Source organism: Mobula hypostoma, assembly GCF_963921235.1.
Source record: "Mobula hypostoma chromosome 30 unlocalized genomic scaffold, sMobHyp1.1 SUPER_30_unloc_2, whole genome shotgun sequence".
NCBI lineage: Eukaryota > Metazoa > Chordata > Chondrichthyes > Myliobatiformes > Myliobatidae > Mobula > Mobula hypostoma.
The window spans coordinates 192734-219980 of NW_026948159.1; the positions used below are offsets into that span (position 1 = coordinate 192734).

Genomic DNA, 27247 nt, shown 5'->3' on the forward strand with positions numbered 1-27247 from the left:
GCACTTCAAATGCATTTATGCAATATGCACATCAAACAATCAAACCACATCTCACAACACATGTAAACAATGTCAGGCTGTCAAAACAACTAACAGGCACAATGGTAAAAATAAAATGTTTCCACTAGATGGTGTCGGTACTCAGCGGGCTGGCAGTTCGTTAACAATGAGCTACTGAGTTCCATTCTGTGTTTATTGTTACAATTTGTAACAGTGTTGTAACTTGAAACACCGACAATGTAAATATACTGAAACTCCAAAATGTTTCAAAGTAAAGGCTGTGGTACATTTATTATTTAGAAAATATATGCATTACATCCACTAACACAACTAATTACAGGGTATTTCAAAATTATACTAACATTATTTCAAAACTATATTATTATATTAAAGAAATCGTCAGCCGTGTGGCAACAAAGGCTATGTGCACAGATGTATTTCAGTTGCCACGCAGCTTAGAGGGAACTGCACCTACAAACGCCACCAACGCTTAGAAGAACTGGGTAGAAAGCCTGACTGCTCACAGCCGAGCCTCATTGAGAAAAAGAGATTGTAGCCACAATCCTCAGGGCCAATCCCCAGCACCAAGAGGTTATCAGCTCCAAGGCTCACTGTGCTGACAGGGGTCACAGTTGTAATGTCTCTCCTACCGCAGACCGGGTCACTGTACAGTGAGGGTGGTCTCTGTGAACCATTGCTGCAGCTCTGATACAATAAGGGGATCATGGCCCCAACACATCCTGACTGCACCCTCCATACAAATGGTTACCCCAGGCCCACTGCCCACACAGAAAGAACGATAAGACACAGGAGCAGAATGAGGCCATTCAGCCCATTGAGTCTGCCCCACCATTCCATCATGGCTGATTTACTTCGCCTGTCTTCTCCATGAAACTTCTGACGTCCCTTCCCAAGCAAAACGCTGTTAACCTCTGCTTTGTATAGCCAATGCCTTGGCCACCACAGCTGAATTCACCACCGTCTAGCTAAAGAAATTCCTCATCTCTGTTCTGAAGGGAGGATCATAGCCCTGATCCTCCTTCCCAAACAGCAGTCCCCCCCTCCATTACACAGGGGACAAAATCTCATACAAGCTCCAAGCTGCTGCACAAAAAAAGATTCACAGGCCCAATGCCCCACATACAAAGAGCATCAGACCCCACACAAAGTGATGGATAGACTTGATCCCTCTGTTCTCCACTCTCCCCGCATGAAAAGAGGCCATTCCAGTGCCAGTGTCTCTTCTAGATCCACTTCAATGTTTTTGCAATTATACATAAATGCCCTTTTAAGGTTTACAACTCTAAACGCCCCTCCATGCAAAAAGAAATTAAGGAATAATAGTTTTCACAGACCCCAATCCCACACCCCCTGTCCAAAGAGGTTCATGCCCCGAACAGCCCCCACAATCAGAGGGGATCAGAATTGCAACACCCCCCCCCACCTACACAATGGTGATAAATGTCCCGATCTTCCCCATGCACAAAGTCTTTCACAGTGCCAAACTCGCACACAAAGGAGATCCAGGCATTCACAAAGAGGACAATGGCATTCGTACAGGGAGAACCCCCTTCGAAGCACCAGAGAGCAGACACCTCAAACATGCACGTGCTTGGACAAAGCTGTCAGATCTCAAATGCACTGTACCCCTTGGGTGGGGGCAGAAGGCTTGGTAACCCCCAGAAAGGATTTGGGCAAAAACCTGCAATGATTTGCAGGGCTGTGGTTAGAAGCTAGCACAGGCAAGGACTGATGTCACTTAGAACAGGATTTATTTTGGCAGAGGGTGGTGAATCTGTGGAATTCACTGCCACAGACAGCTCAGGAAGCCAAGTCATTGGGTGTATTTAAAGCAGGCAGCTTCTTAATTAGCCAGGACGTCAAAGGTTATGGGGAGAAGACAGGAGAATGGGGTTGAGAAGGATAATAAATTAGCCATGATCGATAGGCAGAACACTTCTGACAGGTCGAATGGTCTAATTCTGCTCCTAAACCTTCTGGGCAATGAACTCCAGAAAGAAAAGGACGTTGCAGCTCCAACACCTGATCGAGAGACCTTTCCAAACACAGTTCCCATGGCCCCCTCACACGGGGGGGGGGGGGTGAACAATACCCCTGATCAGCCCCGTGCAAAAGGCTCACCCCCCCTCCCCCCCGGGATGTTCTCATTCGTTTACGATTACCCGCACACCCACTGCCCCACTCTGTTATTTCAACTTTTATGCCCCCAAGCAAGAGAGGCCACAGCTTCGATTTCTCGCTGCAGTGAGGAATTAACAGTCCACAGGTTATTACAGCATTGATGGCCTCAGTCAAAGTGCTGAGCTTCCCCTCGGCGTGGGGGATTAACCAAGCTGTTTCTCCCCTGCAGAATTCAAGATTGCCTATTGTCATTCTTCAGTGTAAAGGGGAATGAAATAATTGTTACTCTATCTGAAACAACTCAAAAACATACACAATATAAATATGAGAGCAATCACATTAAACAAAATCTACTGTCGTATAGATTCCATTCCATACACAGACTGATTCGCTGTACAGAAAGTGGAATGTCATGGAGATGGTAGTGGGCTCATGGGTAGGCAGGGGTGACAGAGTACCATTCCCCTGCACCGGGGATCAGAGTCACAGAGGGACAGACACCGTGACATCTCACTTCACCCACAAAGGGGTGACCTACTGAGACCCCTTAAGTAAAGGAGATCAAGGCACTAATCCTTACAGAGTGTGGCTCACGACCCCACTGCCCCCACACACACACACACACACACAGGAGCTTATCAACCCACTCTGCACCAACACACAGAGACACACATACAGACAGACACAGGAGGGTCACATCATCCCACTCCCCTTCATCACACAGACAGACACAGGAGGGTCACATCATCCCACTCCCCTCCAACACACAGACAGACACAGGAGGGTCACATCATCCCACTCCCCTCCATCACACACACAGACAGACACAGGAGGGTCACATCATCCCACTCCCCTCCATCACACATACAGACAGACACGGGGATGGGGGTCACATCATCCCACTCCCCTCCAACACACAGACAGACACAGGAGGGTCACATCATCCCACTCCCCTCCAACACACAGACAGACACAGGAGGGTCACATCATCCCACTCCCCTCCATCACACAGACAGACACAGGAGGGTCACATCATCCCACTCCCCTCCATCACACACACAGACAGACACAGGAGGGTCACATCATCCCACTCCCCTCCAACACACAGACAGACACAGGAGGGTCACATCATCCCACTCCCCTCCAACACACAGACAGACACGAGAGGGTCACATCATCCCACTCCCCTCCAACACACAGACAGACACAGGAGGGTCACATCATCCCACTCCCCTCCATCACACACACAGACAGACACAGGAGAGTCACATCATCCCACTCCCCTCCATCACAGAGACAGACAGACACGGGGATGGGGGTCACATCATCCCACTCCCCTCCATCACACATACAGACAGACACAGGAGGGTCACATCATCCCACTCCCCTCCATCACACATACAGACAGACACAGGAGGGTCACATCATCCCACTCCCCTCCAACACACATACAGCCAGACACAGAAGGGTCACATCATCCCACTCCCCTCCAACACACAGACAGACACAGGAGGGTCACATCATCCCACTCTCCTCCATCACACATACAGACAGACACAGGAGGATCACATCATCCCACTCCCCTCCATCACACAGACAGACACAGGAGGGTCACATCATCCCACTCCCCTCCAACACACAGACAGACACAGGAGGGTCACATCATCCCACTCCCCTCCAACACACATACAGACAGACACAGGAGGGTCACATCATCCCACTCCCCTCCATCACACACACAGACACAGGAGGGTCACATCATCCCACTCCCCTCCAACATACAGACAGACACAGGAAGGTCACATCATCCCACTCCCCTCCAACACAGAGACAGACACAGGAGGGTCACATCATCCCACTCCCCTCCATCACACAGACAGACAGACACAGGAGGGTCACATCATCCCACTCCCCTCCAACACACAGACAGACACAGGAGGGTCACATCATCCCACTCCCCTCCAACATACAGACAGACACAGGAGGGTCACATCATCCCACTCCCCTCCAACACAGAGACAGACACAGGAGGGTCACATCATCCCACTCCCCTCCATCACAGAGACAGACAGACACAGGAGGGTCACATCATCCCACTCCCCTCCAACACAGAGACAGACACAGGAGGGTCACATCATCCCACTCCCCTCCATCACACAGACAGACACAGGAGGGTCACATCATCCCACTCTCCTCCATCACACAGACAGACAGACACAGGAGGGTCACATCATCCCACTCCCCTCCAACACACAGAGACAGACAGACACGGGGATGGGGGTCACATCATCCCACTCCCCTCCATCACACATACAGACAGACACAGGAGGGTCACATCATCCCACTCCCCTCCAACACACAGAGACAGACAGACACGGGGATGGGGGTCACATCATCCCACTCCCCTCCATCACACATACAGACAGACACAGGAGGGTCACATCATCCCACTCCCCTCCAACACACAGAGACAGACAGACACAGGAGGGTCACATCATCCCACTCCCCTCCAACATACAGACAGACACAGGAGGGTCACATCATCCCACTCCCCTCCATCACACAGACAGACAGACACAGGAGGGTCACATCATCCCACTCCCCTCCATCACAAAGACAGACAGACACAGGAGGGTCACATCATCCCACTCCCCTCCAACACACAGACAGACAGACACAGGAGAGTCACATCATCCCACTCCCCTCCATCACACATACAGACAGACACAGGAGGGTCACATCATCCCACTCCCCTCCAACACACAGACAGACAGACACAGGAGAGTCACATCATCCCACTCCCCTCCATCACAAAGACAGACAGACACAGGAGGGTCACATCATCCCACTCCCCTCCAACACACAGACAGACAGACACAGGAGAGTCACATCATCCCACTCCCCTCCATCACAAAGACAGACAGACACAGGAGGGTCACATCATCCCACTCCCCTCCAACACACAGACAGACAGACACAGGAGAGTCACATCATCCCACTCCCCTCCATCACACAGACAGACACAGGAGGGTCACATCATCCCACTCCCTTCCATCACACACACAGACAGACACAGGAGAGTCACATCATCCCACTCCCCTCCATCACACAGACAGACACAGGAGGGTCACATCATCCCACTCCCTTCCATCACAGAGACAGACACAGGAGAGTCACATCATCCCACTCCCCTCCATCACAGAGACAGACAGACACGGGGATGGGGGTCACATCATCCCACTCCCCTCCAACACACAGACAGACACAGGAGGGTCACATCATCCCACTCCCCTCCATCACACACACAGACAGACACAGGAGGGTCACATCATCCCACTCCCCTCCATCACACACACAGACAGACACAGGAGGGTCACATCATCCCACTCCCCTCCATCACACACACAGACAGACACAGGAGGGTCACATCATCCCACTCTCCTCCATCACACACACAGACAGACACAGGAGGGTCACATCATCCCACTCCCCTCCAACACACAGACAGACACGGGAGGGTCACATCATCCCACTCCCCTCCATCACAAAGACAGACAGACACAGGAGAGTCACATCATCCCACTCCCCTCCATCACAAAGACAGACAGACACAGGAGGGTCACATCATCCCACTCCCCTCCATCACAAAGACAGACAGACACAGGAGGGTCACATCATCCCACTCCCCTCCAACACACAGAGACAGACAGACACGGGGATGGGGGTCACATCATCCCACTCCCCTCCAACACACAGACAGACACAGGAGGGTCACATCATCCCACTCCCCTCCATCACACACACAGACAGACACAGGAGGGTCACATCATCCCACTCCCCTCCATCACACACACAGACAGACACAGGAGGGTCACATCATCCCACTCCCCTCCATCACACACACAGACAGACACAGGAGGGTCACATCATCCCACTCTCCTCCATCACACACACAGACAGACACAGGAGGGTCACATCATCCCACTCCCCTCCAACACACAGACAGACACAGGAGGGTCACATCATCCCACTCCCCTCCATCACAAAGACAGACAGACACAGGAGAGTCACATCATCCCACTCCCCTCCATCACAAAGACAGACAGACACAGGAGGGTCACATCATCCCACTCCCCTCCATCACAAAGACAGACAGACACAGGAGGGTCACATCATCCCACTCCCCTCCAACACACAGACAGACAGACACAGGAGAGTCACATCATCCCACTCCCCTCCATCACACAGACAGACACAGGAGGGTCACATCATCCCACTCCCTTCCATCACACACACAGACAGACACAGGAGAGTCACATCATCCCACTCCCCTCCATCACACAGACAGACACAGGAGGGTCACATCATCCCACTCCCTTCCATCACAGAGACAGACACAGGAGAGTCACATCATCCCACTCCCCTCCATCACAGAGACAGACAGACACGGGGATGGGGGTCACATCATCCCACTCCCCTCCATCACACACACAGACAGACACGGGGATAGGGGTCACATCATCCCACTCCCCTCCAACAAGGACTCACCTCCCAGCCTCTCCCCACCCCCAAAGGCCCCTCGATCTCCGCCTGCCCCGGGAAGGTGTTTACTGCCCATTCACCGTCACACCGCCCCTGTGGTCTCCTTCTCCCACCCCACCCCGAGGGGCTGGTCTCCCCGACCAGGTTGTCCCCAGACTCTGTCACCCCCTCCAGGTCCCCGGCCCACGTACAAAGGGACTGCACCCTCCCCGAGCCCCGGTACCTACTTGAATCCGAGGCCCCGCAGGTGCTGCCCGATCAGCCGGATCACGTCCTCGTCCGCCCGGGACAGCCGCTTCTTCTTGCGGCCTGCGGCGGCGCCGTGGGAGTCGGGTCCGGCCGGGCACTCGGGCTGCAGGCCGAGGGCTAGGTGCGGCAGCTGGCCGTTGGCAGCGGGCGGGGAGCCGGGCTGGGCCCCGTTGGTACTGGGGGCCGGGGCCGGGGCTGAGGCCGAGCCGGAGGCCGCCTGCTGCATGGCGATGACGGTGCGGCGGCGGCGGGGCCCGGGCCCGCTGGCGGACACTCGCTGCTTCTTCCTGGGCGGCGGCGGCGGCGGAGACGCTCCACCGGGCTCCGAGTCCGACGAAGAGGCCAGAGTGCTGCGTGGGGCGGCGCTGAGGAAAGGCCGCGGTCCGCAGCTCCCGGACTGGGCCCCGACTCGGCGCGGCGCGTCATCAAAACAACGCAATTGCGTCATCGCGCCGTGACGTCACCCACAAGCGATTGCCCCGTGACGTCACAGACCCGTCTATGGCGTCATTTAAAGGCACAAAAGTGTTTGGGGGGGCAACGAGATGCCCTCCAATCTGTCACCAGGCAACCAATCACAACCTGTCAATCTGTCTCCAGGCAACCAGTCACCTATCAATTTGTCTCTTGACAACCAGATCTCAGTCAATCTGTCTCCTGGTAACCAGTCATCTGTCAATCTGTCTCCAGGTAACCAGTCATCTGTCAATCTATCTCCTGGTAACCGGTCAGTTGTCAATCTGTCTCCAGGTAACCAGTCATCTGTCAATCTGTCTTCAGGCACTCAGTCACCTGATGCTGGGTGACCAGTTGACGATAGGTCAGAAACAGGACCGCGGTTACTTTCTGCGAAGGCTAAGAAAAGTCCATCTCCCACCCCGCATCCTCACCACATTCTACAGAGGATGTATCGAGAGCATCCTGAGCAGCTGCATCACTGCCTGGTTCAGAAATTGCACCATCTCGGATCGCAAGACCCTGCAGCGGATAGTGAGATCAGCTGAGAAGATCATCGGGGTCTCTCTTCCCGCCATTACAGACATTTACACCACACGCTGCATCCGTAAAGTAAACAGTATTGTGAAGGACCCCCTGCACCTCTCATACAAACTCTTCTCCCCCCTGCCATCTGGCAAAAGGCACCAAAGTATTCAGGCTCTTATGACCAGACTATGTAACAACTTCTTCCCCCAAGCCATCAGACTCCTCAATACCCAGAGCCTGGACTGACACCAACCTACTACCCTCTACTGTGCCTAATGTCTTGTTTATTATTTATTGTAGTGCCTGCACTGTTGTATGAAGTCCTTGATAGGTCTGCAGTCCAGTCTGGTTTTTGTGTTTTTTCTTACGTAGTTCAGTGTAGTTTTTGTATCGTTTCATGTAGCACCATGGTCCTGAAAAACGTTGTCTCATTTTTACTGTGTACTGTACCAGCAGTTATGGTTCAAATGACAATAAAAAGTGACTTGACTTGACTTGACTTGACATAGTTGATCAGTGGGCCAGGGCTCGAGGACAGTTAGACTGTAGGCTGGTTGTCAGATTATCTAGAAACTGGTGACCATGAGAATGGGCTGATTGGCACACATTGACTGGTTGCCGGGATACAGGCGAGCAGGAGGCTGGTTGCTTGAAGCCAGGTTGTCTGACACCTGGCAAACAGTCCAGACGCAATCCATCCCGTGACAACAGATCCACAAGTGATCAGTCTCCTGGCAGCCAGTATAGAGGCCACCTCTCACCTGGCAACTAGTTCACAGACCACAGGTCACTCAGCAACCAGTTGGCAAGAGACTGACCACTGCCCTCTTGGCACCCTGTCTGTAGGGCAATGAGTCCAGAGAAAACTTGTCACCAGGCTAACAGTCTGCTGCAGAAAAGTAATTAGCTCCCCACATGTGTCAGAGCAACCAGGCTGTGGTCAATACGACACAGGTATGAAGCACAGGGGAAGAGGGTGGAGGATGACTGTAGGTAATATCTTTTTCACGGTGTGGAATTGGCAGCACACTGTCCAGAGAGGTGGAGCCAAGTTCCACAGGGGCCAGTGAGAGCAAACTGGACAATTGTATGGGGAAGTGGAGTCAAGCATCCATTCTGTGTATGATAATAGGTCCCCAGGCATCCAGTCCACCAACCTGAGAGCTGTTCTCTGGGCATCCAGTCACCCATTAACAAGCTAACTGATGACTGGGAACTAATGTCCTGGCAACCAGTCGACAGACTATATCGTTGGTGTGGAGAGGATGTTTCCTATACCGGGGGAGTCCAGGACCAGAGGACACAGATAGAGTGGATGTGGAGAGGATGTTTCCTATAGTGGGGGAGTCTAGGACCAGAGGACACAGATAGAGTGGATGTGGAGAGGATGTTTCCTGTAGTGGGGGAGTCTAGGACCTCAGGATACATATAGAGTGGATGTGGAGAGGATGTTTCCTATAGTGGGGGAGTCTAGGACCAGAGGACACAGATACAGTGGATGTGGAGAGGATGTTTCCTATAGTGGGGGAGTCTAGGATCAGAGGGCACAGATACAGTGGATGTGGAGAGGATGTTTCCTATAGTGAGGGAGTCCAGGACCAGAGGACACAGATAGAGTGGATGTGGAGAGGATGTTTCCTGTAGTTGGGCAGTCTAGGACCAGAGGACACAGATAGAGTGGATGTGGAGAGGATGTTTCCTATAGTGAGGGAGTCCAGGACCAGAGGACACAGATACAGTGGATGTGGAGAGGATGTTTCCTATAGTGGGGGAGTCTAGGACCAGAGGAGATACAGGGAGAAAACAGGAGATTGGGGTTGAGAGGGAAAAGGATCAGCCATGATGAAATGGTGGAGCAGACTCAATGGGCCAAATGGTTTAATTCTGTTCCGATATCTTATGACAACCAATTGCAGTTATTCTATCGCCCTGCAGATAACCAGTCTTCGGACAATCTGCCTCCTGGAACTAAGCACAAAGGCAAAATCTTCTTCCTCAGCCCATCATCCCTCTGGGACTTGGGCTGCCAACTGTATCTCAGCAAACTCCTCTGTCCCTGGTCTGTGCTTCCTGTCGTCCATCTTCCCTTTCCTCTCCCAGCAGTGAGCTGTCTGGAGCTCCCGTTGGTGTTTCTGTAGCTCTGGGCTTTTAACGGGATGGGGCTGCTCACCCCCACTCAACCCTCCTCCTTTCACATCCGGGCTTGGGGAGTCCCAGCTGATATTCAAAAGCAAGTTGTCACCTTGACTTTCGGTGACCTGGCGACTGATCCACAGTTATCTGATACCCATCGCGGCCGGGAAAACTCACCAGCACCTCTACTTCCTTGGGACGCTGAAGCAATTTGGCCTTCCCCTTTGCTGCTCACCAACTGGTGTGCACGCACCCTACCCGAATGCGTCACAGGTTGTCGTGGTATCCTCTTGGCCCGTGAACACAAGAAACTGCAGAGAGCCGTGGACACTAGCCTCCCCTTCATGGGCTCTGCTACACCTCGCTGCCTCAGTAAGGCAGCCAGCACCCACCCTGGACACCCTCCCTTCTCCCCTCTCCCGTTAGGCAGAGATACCAAAGCCTGAAACCACGTCCCACCAGGCTCAGGGACAGCGTCTACCCCGACGTTAGAAGACTATTCAATGTCTCCCAAGTACAATCAAATTGACTCCTGACTTTGCAACCTGCCTCGTTATGATCTTGCAGTTTATTGTTCAACCTGCGCAGCACTCTCTCTGTGACTGTGATACTTTAGTCTGCGTTCTGTTACTGTTTTCCCTTGTTCTACCTCAGTACATCTGGTCAGTATGAAAGGTTTGCAAAACAAGATTTTCACTGTATCATCATCATCATCAGGTGCTGTGCCCAGTTTGAGCTTTGACTGCCATGGCCCACACACTCCTGTTTCGGGTCAAGTGGATCAATTCATTGGTATTCATTTCCAGTTCTCTGGCTGCTGTCTCCATCATCATTTGTCCTTGTCTTCCTCTTGCTTTCTTCCCTTCAATCTTTCCCATAATTACCGTGCATTCTAACTCTCTTTCCTAATCACATGCCCAATGAAGTTATGTTGCCTTTTCATGATCTCATACATTATTTCTCTTTTTGTGTTTGCTCTGTTCATGACATCCTCATTAGATATTCATTTCCTCCATGATATGCTTTGCATCCTCCTCAAAAACTACATCTCTGCTGCTTCAATTTGTTTCCTCATGTTACTAGATATTGTCCAACATTCTGGGGCCATATAACATAACTGGATAAATGTAACATTTCAGTACTCTGAGGTGGGTTGTCATGCCGAGTTTGGTATTGGTCAGTATACTCTTCATTCTCGTAAAGGTGTCTTTTGCCATCCCTATTCTACTTTTGATGTCCATGTCGCACCTGCCATCTGATGTCACCCAGCTTCCTAAGTAGCAAAAGTTCTGTACTTGTTTAATGTCTTCCCCATTTATTCTCAACCTGCAGATAGGATTCTCCTTCTTTTTGGATATCACCATACATTCTGTCTTTTTGCAATTGATAGATAAACCCATTTTTGCACTTACTTCAACAACTATATCAATTAAGTTTTGTAGTTCTTCCTCCATACTTGCAATTAACACAGTGTCATCCACATATCTAAAATTATTGATGTTTTCACCACCAACTTTGATTTCCAAGATGTATCTTAGTTTTTGTAATATTTTTTCACTGTACACATTGAACAAATCAGGGGAGAAAACATACCCTTGTCTAATGCCTCTCTTGATTTTCGTAAACTGACTCACTTCTCCATCTATTCTTACAGCGGCAGTTTGTTCCCAGTACAGATTTCTGATTAGGCCGAGGTCTTCCTGTAATATTTCAAATAACTTATTGTGCTTCACTTTATCAAATGCTTTTGTGCAGTCGATAAAACAAACAAACAAATCTTTTTGCACTCGAATAGCTTGTTCTGATAGTATCCTTAACATCAATATTGCGTTTCTTGTGCCTTTGTCTTTCACAAAACCACATTGTTCTTTACCTAATTCAGCTTGTATCTTACTTTTAGCTCTTGTCATCAAAGTTCTTAGAAGTATCTTAGTGATACAACTCATTAAACTTATGGTCCTATGTAATTCACATTCTATTGCTCCAGGTTTCTTAGGAAAAGTGATAAATACTGATTTTTTTCATCTCTTCTAGTATTATTCCAGTCTCATAAATGTCATTGGTTAAATCAGTAAGTTTTTCAATTCTATAATCTTCAAGGTGATCATTTGTTCTGTTACTAATTCATCAGGACCTGCTGCCTTTGCTTTCTTCATCTTATTTATTGCCTCACGAACTTCAGATTTTAAAATACTTGGACCTTCAATTTCTGGTTTTTCGCTTCGATCGTCTTCAAACAATCCCTGAATATACTCAGTCCATCTGTTCATAATCTCATCTTTTTCCATGATAATGGTACCGTCCTTTGCTTTCAAACATCCACCTGAAGAACAGAGGGGCTTTTTACCAGTGGATATTCTTGATTTGTTTGATGTACACTTTTTGGATCAATAATAGGGACTCTTTCTGGTTGTTCACATTCCTGGTTTAACCATTCATATACCTTGGTATATGTGACAATAATAAAACCAATTTGCCAAACATTCCCCAGGCAGCCATTCCCCTGACAACCAGAACCCTGTTTGCTGGCTCACAGACACCAGGTTCAATCAGGGTGTGTGTGTGTGTGTGTGTGTGTGTGTGTGTGTGTGTTTATGTGTGTGTTTATGTGTGTGTGTGTGTGTGTGTGTGTGTGTGTGTCTGTGTGTGTGTCTGTGTGTCTGTTTATGTGTGTGTGCGCGCGCGCGTGTGTGTGTGTGTGTGTGTGTGTCTGAGAGAGAGAGAATGAGGAACTGAGGGAGAGAGCCAAAATTGAGGAGAGAGCACAAGATAGACAGACAGACAGAGAAGAGGAAGACAGAGAAGGTGAAGAAAGAGTAGAGAAAGAGAGAGAGAGACAGGGACAGACAGATAGACGGATAGAGAAGCAAGAGACCTGCAAAGAGAAAGGGAGAGAGGGAATGAGAAAGCGAAAGAGGGAGAGGAACAGACAGGAGGATAGAGAGAGGGAGAAAGGGAATGAGAAATAGATAAAGGGGGAGGGAGAGGGATGGAGAGAGAGATAGAAAGTCAGAGAGGATGAGGGAGGGAGAGCGAGAGTGCGAAAGGGAGGCAGACAGAAATGTGGAACTGCATGAGAGACAGAGAGAGCAAGAACGTGTGTGAGGCTTGATGTGTGAGAGAGAGGGGGTGACCCAGAGAGGTAAGTGAGGTAGATTTGTGTGTGTGTGTGTGTGTGTGTGTCTGTATTTGCATGTGCACGAGTGTGTGAGTCTGTGTGTGTGCGCTTACACGCATTCCCCCTGTTTCCCCCGTGTTCTCACATCCCAACAACGTGCGAGCTCAGTGGGTTAATCGGCTCAGTGTGGGTGAGGGGAGTCGGTGGGACTGTGAGCAGAGTGAAATGGAGTCCGTGTACATGGGTGGTTGAAGCCCAGCACAGAGTCAATGGGCCGAAAGGCCTGTTTCATCCTGTACCAATGTACTCCATGGCCCTTGACAATCAGTGTCTGTAACCTGGTAACATGTCTCCTAGCAACCTATTCCAAGGCAACTGCATCACAAACAACCTGGCAGGCAAACACTCGACAGAAATCTAGATACCTGTCTTCAGGCAGTCAGGCCTCAGTTAACCAGACACCAGGCTGATGGTCTCTGGGCGAGCATTGGTCTACAGACGGACAGCCCCTGGTAACCAGTCTACAGGCTGTATCCTAGCAGCTGGCTTCTAGGCCATTGCTCTCCTATCATTCTACAGTTTTGTCATGACAACCAGTCACCTAGCAACCCACCAAACAGACAGTTATTCAGGAAAAATCGCAGTCACCTCCGCGATACCAGGGCCACGCGGCGCACGTGTTCAAACCATACATAACAGATTACAAGTCAGAATCAGAATCAGAATCAGGTTTATTGTCACCAGCATGTGTCGTGAAACTTGTTAACCTAGCAGCAGCAGTTCAATGCAATACGTAATAGAAAAAAAGAAAAAATATAATATCAAATAAATCAAATACAGTATCCGTATATTCAATAGGTTTTAAATCGTGCAAAAAACAGAAATAATTGTGTATTAAAAAATTGAGGTAGTGTTCACGGGTTTAATGTCCCTTTAGGAAGCAGAAGGCAGAGGGGAAGAAGCTGTTCCTGAATCACTGAGTGTGTGCCTTCAGGCTCCTGTACCTCCTCCCTGATGGTAACAGTGAGAAAAGGGCATGTCCTGGGTGCTGGAGGTCCTTAATAACGGACGCTGCCCTTCTGAGACACCGCTCCCTAAAGGTGTCCTGAGTACTTTGTAGGCTAGGACCCAAGATGGAGCTGACTAGATTTACAAACCTCTGCAGCTTCTTTCGGTCCTGTGCTGTAGCCCCTCCATACCAGACAGTGATGCTGCCTGTCAGAATGCTCTCCACGGTACAACTATAGAAGTTTTTGAGTGTATTTGTTGACATGCCAAATCTCTTCAAACTCCTAATGAAGTATAGCTGCTGTCTTGCGTAACATTTTTTGTAACATAACAAGGAAGCCATTTTAATTACTATACACAGTAACATTAAAGAAGAAACCCCTTACACTTGCCTTCTTTATAACTGCATCGACAGCAGGCTGAATGTCTTCTATGTATGATTTGACGCATTGAATGAGGCGACGTTGAGGGAAGCCCCCTCTTTTCCTGAGGAAGAGGCCACAGCCGAGATGAGGAGAACCCTAACCAGGGTAAACCCAGTCAAAGCTACAGGACCAGGTACCCGTTGAGGTGCTGAGGCATTACCCAGCCAACAGAGATATTAATGGACATCTTTAACGTCTCTCTGAGACAGTTCACTGTCCCTGCAGGTTTCCGGGCAGCCACCATCGTTCCAGTGCCCAAGGGAGCAACGGTAACCGGCCTAAACCATTACTGCCTAGTGGCACTGATTTCAACAATCATGAAGTGCTTTGAGCGGCTGGTAACGGACCATATAAAGTCCCAGCTACATTGGACCCTTTCCAGTTGGGCTTCCGCTCGAACCGGTGCACTGGCGGTGCCACGGCCTTGGCCCTCCTCTCCGTCCTGTCCCGCCGAGGAAACGGTGCCTCGCACGCCAGGATGCTGTCCGTTCACTTCAGCGCGGGGTTGAACACCATCGCCCCTCGGAGGCTGGTGTGTAAACTGTCCCCACTGGGACTCCGTGACCTGACCTTGGACCTTTTCTCGACCGGAAAGACCCCGGTCAGTCGGAGCTGGCAAGCTCCCTGGCACTGAGCACCGGTGCCCCGCCAGGGCTGGGTTCTCAGCCCGCTGTCGATTTGCGGCTGCACTGCTAGATCTAACCCAGACAGCAGTTGGCCTCATCAGCAACAGTGGTGTGCAGGCAGAGGGCCCTGGTGAATGGTGTGGGCACAACGACTGGAGTCTCGACGTGGACAAGACAAAGGAGATGATTGTGGACTTCAGGGAGGTGCAGCTCGACCACACTCCATCAATGGCTCTTCTTGAGTGAAGGGTACAAAGTTCCTCACTGAGCACAGAATGGACGATCTAGCCTGGACCCACAACAGCTCCTCACTAGTCAAGAAGACACAGCAGTGTCTAGGCCTTGAGGAGATCGAGGCGTGCCCCCATTCTAACAACTCTCTACAGGAACACCTCCCTGACTGTCCTGCCTGGCTGCGTTGTTGTAAGGAAGTTGCAAAGGAGGGCAGGAGAAGATGGCGGTGTGACGCAGCGCGCAAGGCCGCTCCAAAAATGATATCGTATTTGTTAAGTAGGTACTGTGCACAATCCTGATTTGATGGGGACAGCCGTGAGAAGCACGGAGGAACATCTGGAGAAACTTCTGAAATGCCTGCTTCGCTGCCGCTGCTACTGTGTGGTCCGGAATCTCCGGAGGGGAAGGCCTCAAATCCTTGGCTTTGCCTATTGCTTGTTGCCAGGGCAGGGTCGAAACGCTCGGCAGAGATGGTGCTCGGTGCTCGGTGTCGGAGGGCTGGTCGGAGGCTCGAAGTTTTCGGACGGACTCAGAGTCGGCTGTGGTTGGGTGTTTCCAGGGCGCTGCACCGGCAAGTTTGCAGCGCTGGAAGCTCATGGCAGGGAGAGTTTTTTTTTCTTCCCTCTACCGTCTGTGTGAGATGATGGGACTTTTGAGTGACTTTGAGACTTTCTTTACCATGCCCATGGTCTGTTCTTTATCAAATTATGGTATTGCTTTGCACTGTTGTAACTATACGTTATAATTATGTGGTTTTTGTCAGTTTTAGTCTTGGTTTGTCCTGTGTTTCTGTGATATCATTCTGGAGGAACATTGTATCATTTCAGTAAACGAGGACTGAGGGTCCTCATAATCTAAATCTAAATGTATAGTGAAAACTGCTGAGAGCAGCTCTGGGGTCTCCCTGCCCCCTATCTCTGACCCACGACCATCAGAAAGGAGGTACAGGAGCATCGGACTAGGACAGCCAGACTGGGTAACAGCTTCTTCCCTCGGGCTGCGAGACTAACGAATACCCAGCCAGCACCCAGGAGCCATCACTAGGACAGTGAGCTGTTTACCCGTGCTGTGCACTGCCTGTGTTTTGAATTATGTTTTGTCAATTTACTTGTGGGGAAATTTCGTTTTGTGTGCTGTGTGTGAATCACATTGTGTGGGTGCACTGTGGTCTGAGGGAACGTTGTTTCGTTTGCTTGTGTATGTGTACGGTCAGACAACGATAGACCTGGACTTAAAATTAACCAGTCCGCAGATGTCCCATCACCTGGCAGTATTCTTCATAAAACCAGTCACTCGCTAACCAGACAGCCTGGCAGGTAGTCTCCAGACACCATCCCACTTGGCAAATAATCTCACAGAAACCAGACCACAAGGCAAACAAGAGAGAATTTGCAGATGCTGGAAATCTAAGCAACAAGCACACAAAAACGCTGGAGGAATTCAGTTAAGGAGTAAATAGTCGACATTTCAGAGCGAGACCCTTCTTCAGGAAATCTCGGCCTGAAACATCTACCGTGTACTCTTTTCCATAGATGCTGCCCGGCCTGCTGAGTTCCTCCAGCATTCTGCGTGCGATGTTTAGACCACAGACAACTGTGTCCAGGCAACCAGCCCAGAGGAAACCAGGCACCTGCCAGTTAGCCTCCGGGCAACCAGGCTCCTGGAAACCAACCCATCGAAGTCCTGTCGCCTGGCAACTATTATTCAGACAACCATCTCCAGGCAACCCGCGGTTGAACAATCTGCCTCTCGGCAATTAGTCTCCAGGCGACCAGCTTTCCATGAGCCGTCTACAATCACTCAGCAACCATATAATCTGTTACCTAGCAACCAGTCTCCAGGCAACCAACCCACAGACAACGAGTTATCTGCTTCTTCATCCGGCCTCCTGTCAAGCAGTCTTTGACAAGATTAGAAGCAATGGAACTATTTGATCGATCCACCTTTCCATAGAAACAGTTAAGCTTCTATCTTAGCGCCTCGTTTCACTTTAGATCTTTGTTCCCAAAGCTGGTTGCCTACATCTGCTGTAAATAAACTTTATGGACGAATATCCATGGTTCTTGGGCAGGAATGAATTTATGGGTTGAGTTGGTGGTGAGGAAGGCAAACGCAATGTTGGCAATCATTTGGAGAGGACTGGAATATAAAAGCAAGGATGTGATGTTGGGACTTTACAGAGCACTGGTCAGATGGCGCTTGGAGTATTGTGAGCTATTTTGGGCCTCTTTATTTCTTTTGTTTTCTTCGTTGAGATACAGCGGGGAACAGTCTGCTCTGGCCTTTCGAGCCACACTGCCCGGCAATTTCTCCCTCCCTCCCCGATTTAATCCCAGCCTAATCCCCAGACAATTTACATTAACCAACGAACTGACTAACCATTACGCCTTTAGACTGTGGGAGGAAACCAGAGCACCCGGAGAAAACCCACCCGGTCACGGGGAGAATGTACAAACTCCTTACAGGCAGCGATCGGATTTGAACCCAGGTCACTTACACTGTAAACTGTTGTGCTAACCGTCACACTACCATGCCAACCCTGTGCTGGCGTTGGAGAGGGTCCAGAGGAGGTTCACGAGCATACTTCCAAGAACGAAAGGGTTAACATACGAAGAGAGTTTGATGGCTCTGTGCCTGTACTCGTTGGAGTTTAGAAGAATGAGGAGGGATCTCATTGAAACCTGAGTGTTGAATATTGAAAGGCTGAGACAGAGTGGATGTGGAGAGGATGTTTCCTATAGTGGGGGAGTCTAGGACCAGAGGGCACAGATAGAGTGGACATGGAGAGGATGTTTCCTATAGTGGGGGAGTCTAGGACCAGAGGACACAGATAGAGTGGATGTGGAGAGGATGTTTCCTATAGTGGCGGAGTCTAGGACCAGAGGGCACAGATAGAGTGGACATGGAGAGGATGTTTCCTATAGTGGGGGAGTCTAGGACCAGAGGACACAGATAGAGTGGATGTGGAGAGGATGTTTCCTATAGTGGCGGAGTCTAGGACCAGAGGGCACAGATAGAGTGGACATGGAGAGGATGTTTCCTATAGTGGGGGAGTCTAGGACCAGAGGACACAGATAGAGTGGATGTGGAGAGGATGTTTCCTATAGTGGCGGAGTCTAGGACCAGAGGACACAGATAGAGTGGATGTGGAGAGGATGTTTCCTATAGTGGGGGAGTCTGGGACCAGAGGACACAGATAGAGTGGATGTGGAGAGAATGTTTCCTGTAGTGGGGGAGTCTAGGACCAGAGGACACAGATAGAGTGGATGTGGAGAGGATGTTTCCTATAGTGGGGGAGTCTAGGACCAGAGGACATAGATAGAGTGGATGTGGAGAGGATGTTTCCTATAGTGGGGGAGTCTAGGACCAGAGGGCACAGATAGAGTGGACATGGAGAGGATGTTTCCTATAGTGGAGGAGTCTAGGACCAGAGGACACAGATAGAGTGGACATGGAGAGGATGTTTCCTATAGTGGAGGAGTCTAGGACCAGAGGACACAGATAGAGTGGATGTGGAGAGGATGTTTCCTATAGTGGCGGAGTCTAGGACCAGAGGGCACAGATAGAGTGGACATGGAGAGGATGTTTCCTATAGTGGGGGAGTCTAGGACCAGAGGACACAGATAGAGTGGATGTGGAGAGGATGTTTCCTATAGTGGCGGAGTCTAGGACCAGAGGACACAGATAGAGTGGATGTGGAGAGGATGTTTCCTATAGTGGGGGAGTCTGGGACCAGAGGACACAGATAGAGTGGATGTGGAGAGAATGTTTCCTGTAGTGGGGGAGTCTAGGACCAGAGGACACAGATAGAGTGGATGTGGAGAGGATGTTTCCTATAGTGGGGGAGTCTAGGACCAGAGGACACAGATAGAGTGGATGTCGAGAGGATGTTTCCTATAGTGGGTGAGTCTAGGACCAGAGGACACAGATAGAGTGGATGTGGAAAGGATGTTTCCTATAGTGGGGGAGTCTCGAAACCAGAGGACACAGATAGAGTGGATGTGGGGAGAATGTTTCCTATAGTTGGGGAGTCTAGGACCAGAGGACACAGATAGAGTGGATGTGGGGAGGATGTTTCCTATAGTTGGGGAGTCTAGGACCAGAGGACACAGATAGAGTGGATGTGGGGAGGATGTTTCCTATAGTTGGGGAGTCTAGGAGCAGAGGACACAGATAGAGTGGATGTGGAGAGGATATTTCCTATGGTGGGAGGGTCTAGGACCAGAGGACACAGATAGAGTGGATGTGGAGAGTATGTTTCCTATGGTGGGAGAGTCAAAGACCAGAGGACACAGATAGAGTGGATGTGGAGAGGATGTTTCCTACAGTGGGAGGGTCTAGGACCAGAGGACACAGATAGAGTGGATGTGGAGAGGATGTTTCCCGTAGTGGGGGAGTCTAGGACCAGAGGGCACAGATAGAGTGGATGTGGAGAGGATGTTTCCCGTAGTGGGGGAGTCTAGGACCAGAGGGCACAGATAGAGTGGATGTGGAGAGGATGTTTCCTATAGTGGGGGAGTCTAGGACCAGAGGGCACAGATAGAGTGGATGTGGAGAGGATGTTTCCTATAGTGGGGGAGTCTAGGACCAGAGGGCACAGATAGAGTGGATGTGGAGAGGATGTTTCCTATAGTGGGGGAGCCCCCCTTTAATATGACACACCAAATCATCACTGGTGCAGCCAGTCACATTATTTGTTAAATGGAGATCTGGTTTTGGAGACCTGTGTGCAGTCAATGTGTTTCAATTGATTGTAGTAAAAATACTCCTGTATCTGGAGGGTCCAGCTGCTGGTGAGTCAGTATCCTGGCAAAATCGACACCATGAAGACAAAAGAACACTCCAAGCAACTGTGCAAAAAAGGTTATTGAAAAGCGCAAGTCAGACATGGATACAAGAGAATTTCCAACTCACTGAATATCCCTTGGAATACAGTTAGGTCAATCATCAAGAAAGGGAAAGAATATGGCACAGTTGTAAATCTGCCTTGAGCAGGCTGTCCTCAAGATCTGAGTGACCGTGCAAGAAGAGGACTAGCGAGGGAGGGCACCAAGAGACCTATGACAACTCTGGAGGAGTTACAAGCTTCAGTGGCTGAGATAGGAGAGACTGCGCAAACAACAACTGTTGCCTGGGTGATTCACCGGTCACAGTTTTATTGGAGAATGGCAAAGAGAAAGCCATTGTTGAAAAATTCTCACATGAAATTTCAGCTAGAATATGGCAGAAGGCATGTGGGAGACTCTGAAGTCAGCTGGAAAAAGGTTATGTGGCCTGATGAAACCAAAATTGAGCTTCCTGGCCATCAGACATAGAAACATAGAAACATAGAAAATAGGTGCAGGAGTAGGCCATTCGGCCCTTCGAGCCAGCACCACCATTCACTGTGATCATGGCTGATCATCCACAATCAGTATCCAGTTCCTGCCTTATCCCCATAACCTTGGGGATATGGGTGCAATACTACTTAGCGCTGTGATGTGAGGTTCAGCAGGGTTACAGGGGGCTGTTCACTCACGATCCCCATGCAATCTGACAGAGCTTGAGCAGTTTTGTAAAGAAGAATGTGGAAAAATTGCAGTGCCCAGATATGTAAAGCTGATAGAGACCTATCCACCCAGACTCAAAGCTGTAATTGCTGCCAAAGGTGCATCTATTAAATACAGTACCGACTTGCATTCAATTATCTTGTGTTTTTATATTTGCAATGAATTTAGATCACATTGTAGAGATCTGTTTTCATTTTGACACGAAAGAGTCTTTTTTTCTTGATCAGTGTCAAAAAAAGCCAAATTAAATCCACTGTGATCAATGTTGTAAAACAATAAACGTGAAAACTTCCGGGGCGGGGAGGGGCTGAAAACTTTATATAGGCACTGTACGTCAAAATATTCAGTGAAATGTGTTGCTTGCAACAAATCAAGTCAGTGTGGATGGCGCTGGGCAGCCCGCAAATGTTCCCGTGCTTGCGGCACCAACACGCCTAACCCTAACCGTACAGTGGGAGGAACCCGGAGCATGCGGAGGAAACCCACGCGGTTACAGGAGAATGCACAGACAGCGGAGGGAATTGAACCCTGATCTTACCGCTGGATGCCGTGGAGCGTTGTGCTAACCGTTAGGGTCCGGGGACGTTCACGAGTATGATTCAGGGAATGAAAGGGGTAACGTATGAAGAATGTCTAATGGCTCTGGGTCAGTACTCACTGGAGTTTAGAAGAATGTAGGTGGGCCTCATTGAAACCTGTCGAATATCGAAAGGTTGAGGATAAGACCATAACACATAGGAGCAGAACTAGGCCATTCAGCCCATTGAGTCTACTCCGCCATTTCACCATGCTGATCCCGGACCCACTCAACCCCATACACCTGTCCTATCCTTTGATACCCTGACCGATCAGGAAATGATCAACTTCCGCCTTAACTATACCCACGGACTTGGCCTCCACCACAGTTTATGGCAGATGATTTCCACAGATTCACTACTCTCTGGCTAAAAAAAATTCCACCTTTCCTCTGTTCTAAAGGGTCACCCCACAATTTTGAGGCTGTGCCCTCTAGTTCTGGATACCTCCACAAGAGAAAATATACCCTCCACATCCACCGTAGCTAGTCCTTTCAACATTCTGTAGGTTCCACCCCCCCTGCATTCTTCTCAATTCCAGTGAGTACAGGCCCAAAGCTGCTAAACACTCCTCATGTGTTAAGCCCTTCATTCCCGGAATCATCCTCGTGAATCTCCTCTGAACTCTCTCCAATGACAACACATCCTTTCTGAGATATGGGGCCCAAAACTGTTGACAATACTTGAGTGGATGTGGAGAGGGTGTTTCCTATAGTGGGGGAGTCTAGCACCAGAGGACACAGACAAAGTGGATGTGGAGAGGATGTTTCCTGTAGTGGGGGAGACTAGGACCAGAGGACACAGATAGAGTGGATGTGGAGAGGATGTTTCCTATAGTGAGGGAGTCTAGGACCAGAGGGCGCAGATAGAGTGGATGTGGAGAGGATGATTTCTATAGTGGGGGAGCCTAGGACCAGAGGACACAGATAGAGTGGATGTGGAGAGGATGTTTGCTATAGTGGGGGAGTCTCAGACCAGAGGACACAGATAGAGTGGATGTGGAGAGGATGTTTGCTATAGTGGGGAGTCTAGGACCAGAGGACACAGACAGAGTGGATGTGGAGCGGATGTTTCCTATAGTGGGGGAGTCTCAGACCAGAGGACACAGATAGAGTGGATGTGGAGAGGATGTTTCCTATAGTGGGGAAGTCTCAGACCAGAGGACACAGATAGAGTGGATGTGGAGAGGATGTTTCCTATAGTGGGGGAGTCTCAGACCAGAGGACACAGATAGAGTGGATGTGGAGAGGATGTTTCCTATAGTGGGGGAGTCTCAGACCAGAGGACACAGATAGAGTGGATGTGCAGAGGATGTTTCCTATAGTGGGGGAGTCTAGGACCAGAGGACACAGATAGAGTGGATGTGCAGAGGATGTTTCCTATAGTGGGGAGTCTAGGACCAAAGGGCACAGACAGAGTGGATGTGGAGAGGATGTTTGCTTTAGTGGGGGAGTCTAGGACCAGAGGACACAGATATAGTGGATGTGGAGAGGATGTTTGCTCTAGTGGGGGAGTCTAGGACCAGAGGACACAGATAGAGTGGATGTGGAGAGGATGTTTCCTATCGTGGGGGAGTCTAGGACCAGAGGACACAGATAGAGTGGATGTGGAGAGGATGTTTGCTATAGTGGGGGAGTCTAGGACCAGAGGACACAGATAGAGTGGATGTGGAGAGGATGTTTGCTATAGTGGGGGAGTCTAGGACCAGAGGACACAGATAGAGTGGATGTGGAGAGGATGTTTCCTATAGTGGGGGAGTCTAGGACCGGAGGATACAGATAGAGTGGATGTGGAGAGAATGTTTGCTATAGTGGGGGAGTCTAGGACCAGAGGACACAGATAGAGTAGATGTGGAGAGGATGTTTGCTATAGTCGGGGAGTCTAGGACCAGAGGACACAGATAGAGTGGATGTGGAGAGGATGTTTGCTACAGTGGGGGAGTCTAGGACCAGAGGACACAGATAGAGTTGATGTGGAGAGGATGTTTGCTATAGTGGGGGAGTCTCGGACCAGAGGACACAGATAGAGTGGATGTGGAGAGGTTGTTTCCTGTAGTGGGGGAGTCTAGGACCAGAGGACACAGATAGAGTGGATGTGGAGAGGATGTTTCCTACAGTGGGGGAGTCTAGGACCAGAGGGCACAGACAGAGTGGATGTGGAGAGGATGTTTGCTATAGTGGGGGAGTCTAGGACCAGAGGACACAGACAGAGTGGATGTGGAGAGGATGTTTGCTATAGTGGGGAGTCTAGGACCAGAGGACACAGCCTCAATAGATGGATGTCCATTTAGTCGAGAGATAAGGAGGAATTTCTTTAGCCAGAGGATGGTGAATCTGTGGATTTCATTGCCACAGATAGTGTGGAGGTCAAGTCATTGGGTATATTTAAAGCAGTGGTTGATAGATTCTTGATTGGTCAGGGTGTGAAAGGTAAGAGAGGGAAGGCAGGAGAATGAGGTTGAGAGAGGTATTAAATTAGGCATGATGGACTGGCAGAGCAGACTCGATGGGCCAAATGTCCTAATTCTGCTCCTCTGCCTTATTGCCTGTCTTCTGCTTTTACGTACTGAAGTCTTCAGCATGGAAGGCCTTCCTAATTGCTCACTAAACATGCAGATTTAGTTCTGGTGACTGCTGAGACATTGCTGCAGGTAAGTTTCTTATTGTCTACTGGAATCGATCCAGGGCCTGATACACACAGTCACCACTTTATCAGGTACGCCTGTCCACCAGCTCATTTATGAGGCACGAGGCAGCAACTCAGTGCATAACAGCATGCTGACACGGTCAAGAGGTTCAGCTGTTGTTCAGACCAAACATCAGAATGGGGAAGAAATGTGATCTCAGTGACTTTGACAGTGGAATGATTGTTGGTGCCAGACGGGGTGGTTTGAGTATCTCAGAAACTGCTGATCTCCTGGGATCTTCACACACAACAATGTCTGGAGTTTACAGAGAATGGTGTGAAAACACCCAGTGAGCGGCAGTTCTGTGGGTGAAAAGGCCTCGTTAATGGGAGAGGTCAGAGGAGAATGGCCAGACTGGTTCAAGCTGACAGGAAGGTGACAGTAACTGAATTTACTGAGATACAACGAGGAACAGGCTCTTTCAGCTGCACCACCCTATGCTGGTTTAACCCCAGCCTGATCAGGAAACAATTTACAATGACCAATTAACCACCGACCGGTATGTCATTGGACTGTGGGTGGAGACCGGAGCACCCGGAGGAAACTCACACGGTCACGGGAAGAACGTACAAACTCCATACAGACAGCGATGGGAATCGAATCCAGGTCACTGGTACTGTAAAACGTTGTGCTAACCACTACACTACCGTGCGATGGGAATCGAACCCGGGTCACTGGTACTGTAAAACATTGTGTTAACCACTACACTACCGTGCGATGGGAATCGAACCCGGGTCACTGGTACTGTAAAACGTTGTGCTAACCACTACACTACCGTGTGATGGGAATCGAACCCGGGTCACTGGTACTGTAAAACGTTGTGTTAACCACTACACTACCGTGCGATGGGAATCGAACCCGGGTCGCTGGTACTGTAAAACGTTGTGCTAACCACTACACTACCGTGCGATGGGAATCGAACCCGGGTCACTGGTAATGTAAAACGTTGTGTTAACCACTACACTACCGTGCGATGGGAATCGAACCCGGGTCACTGGTAATGTAAAACGTTGTGTTAACCACTGCACTACCGTGCGATGGGAATCGAACCCGGGTCACTGGTACTGTAAAACGTTGTGTTAACCACTGCACTACCGTGCGGTGGGAATCGAACCCAGGTCACTGGTAATGTAAAACGTTGTGTTAACCACTACACTACCGTGCGATGGGAATCGAACCCGGGTCACTGGTACTGTAAAACGTTGTGTTAACCACTGCACTACCGTGCGGTGGGAATCGAACCCAGGTCACTGGTAATGTAAAACGTTGTGTTAACCACTACACTACCGTGCGATGGGAATCGAACCTGGGTCACTGGTACTGTAAAACGTTGTGTTAACCACTGCACTACCGTGCGGTGGGAATCGAACCCGGGTCGCTGGTACTGTAAAACGTTGTGTTAACCACTACACTACCGTGCGATGGGAATCAAGCCCGGGTCGCTGGTACTGTAAAACGTTGTGCTAACCACTACACTATCTTAACCCCCCCCCCCGCCCATAAATAACCACACGTTACAACAGTGGTGTGCAGAAGAGCATCTCTGAACACACAACACGTTGAACCCTGAAGTGGATGGGCCACAGCAGCAGAAGGCCACTCTGGGTTCCACTCCTCTCCCTCCTAACGTGGGCACCGATTATGCATTCGTTTGTCTGTGAACTTATAGCAACTTTTAGATATTTTGCTCTGTAGTTCTGTAGTTTCTTTGTAGAACTACAGTGTGACTCAGTTTTAGATGCCAAATCTTTGCAAATTTCTAGGAAAGTAGTGACACTGTCTTGCCTTCTTCGTAATTGCACTTGCATACTGGATCCAGAGCAGAAGCTCTGAAATGATAACACCGAGGAATTTAAAGTTGCTGATTCTCTCTCGGGTGGCAGGGTGGAGATAAATCTCGACCAAAGGAGGTGTGAGGTGCTCCTTCCCTCCGCTGGCCTGCAGGTCACCCTGGGGCAAGGTGTAGCACCTGCTTAGCCCCTGGTCAGGGTGACGTGAAGCCGTGGGATCAGGTGGTGGATGGTCGTATGATCAGCCGGTGCAGATCACAAGTCCTGGTTATGTGACCACTGACACCAGGCAGACAATCTCTGAAGAGTATTGATAATGGCTGGGGTCACCCGTCTTGTAAAGACACTGCCCAGAAGAAGGAAGTGGCAAAGTGCTTCTGAAGGAAAATATTTGCCAAGAACAATCATGGTCATGGAAAGCCCATGATCGGACATGTCGTAACGACATGGCACAGAATGATGATGTCGTAATGACACAGCACAGGACGATGATGTCATAACGACATGGCACAGAATGGTGGTGACCTGGATGGGAGGGGCATGGAGGGCTATGGTCCAGTGCAGGTTGATGGGACTGGACAGAATAATAGTTTGGCATGGACTAGATGGGCCAAAGGGCCAGTTTCTGTACTGTGATGCTCTATGACCCTGTCATAGACATGAGCCTTGTCCTTGACTTCTTAGCAACCCTCTGGCCCACAACATCTCCAGATCTATCCCTGAGGAAGAGCACAGACAGAAAATATTGGTGAGTGCTGCCAGCAGCAGTTGTGGCAATGGTACAACCCTCCGGTCAAGGTGGCATTGAGCTGAGATCCCCATTGGGGTTGTGGCCCTGATGTGGTTATAGTTTAGGGGGGCAGAGAAGGGAGCTAGGGCTCAGGTTGTGGTTCAGGGACAGGGATGTGGTTATGGTGTTGGGGGCAGAGAATGGGATCTGGGGTCAGGTTGTGGTTCAGGGACAGGGATGTGGTCGTGGTTTAGCGGGGCAGAGAATGGGGGCTAGGGCTCAGGTTGTGGTTTAGGGACAGGGATGTGTTCATGGTGTTCTGGGCAGAGAATGGGGTGTGGGGTCAGGCTGTGGTTTAGGCACAGGGATGTGGTCATGGTGTGGGCAGAGAATGGGGGCTAGGGCTCAGGTTATGGTTTAGGGACAGGGATGTGGTCATGGTGTGGTCAGAGAATG

At 49.9% G+C, this 27247-nt stretch overlaps 1 protein-coding gene across 3 annotated transcripts in view; it reads right to left on the bottom strand.

Annotated features, from left to right (window-relative positions):
* LOC134341352 (WD repeat-containing protein 26-like) overlaps positions 1-7349 on the bottom strand; it is a 187526-nt gene extending 180177 nt beyond the window's left edge. For all 3 annotated transcript variants that reach the window (XM_063039215.1, XM_063039218.1, XM_063039216.1), the window contains exon 1: positions 6912-7349. In XM_063039215.1, coding sequence (XP_062895285.1) covers positions 6912-7159 — 248 coding nt within the window. In that variant the 5' untranslated portion in view covers positions 7160-7349. The remainder of the gene's footprint in view (positions 1-6911) is intronic.
* Positions 7350-27247: the final 19898 nt, after the last annotated feature.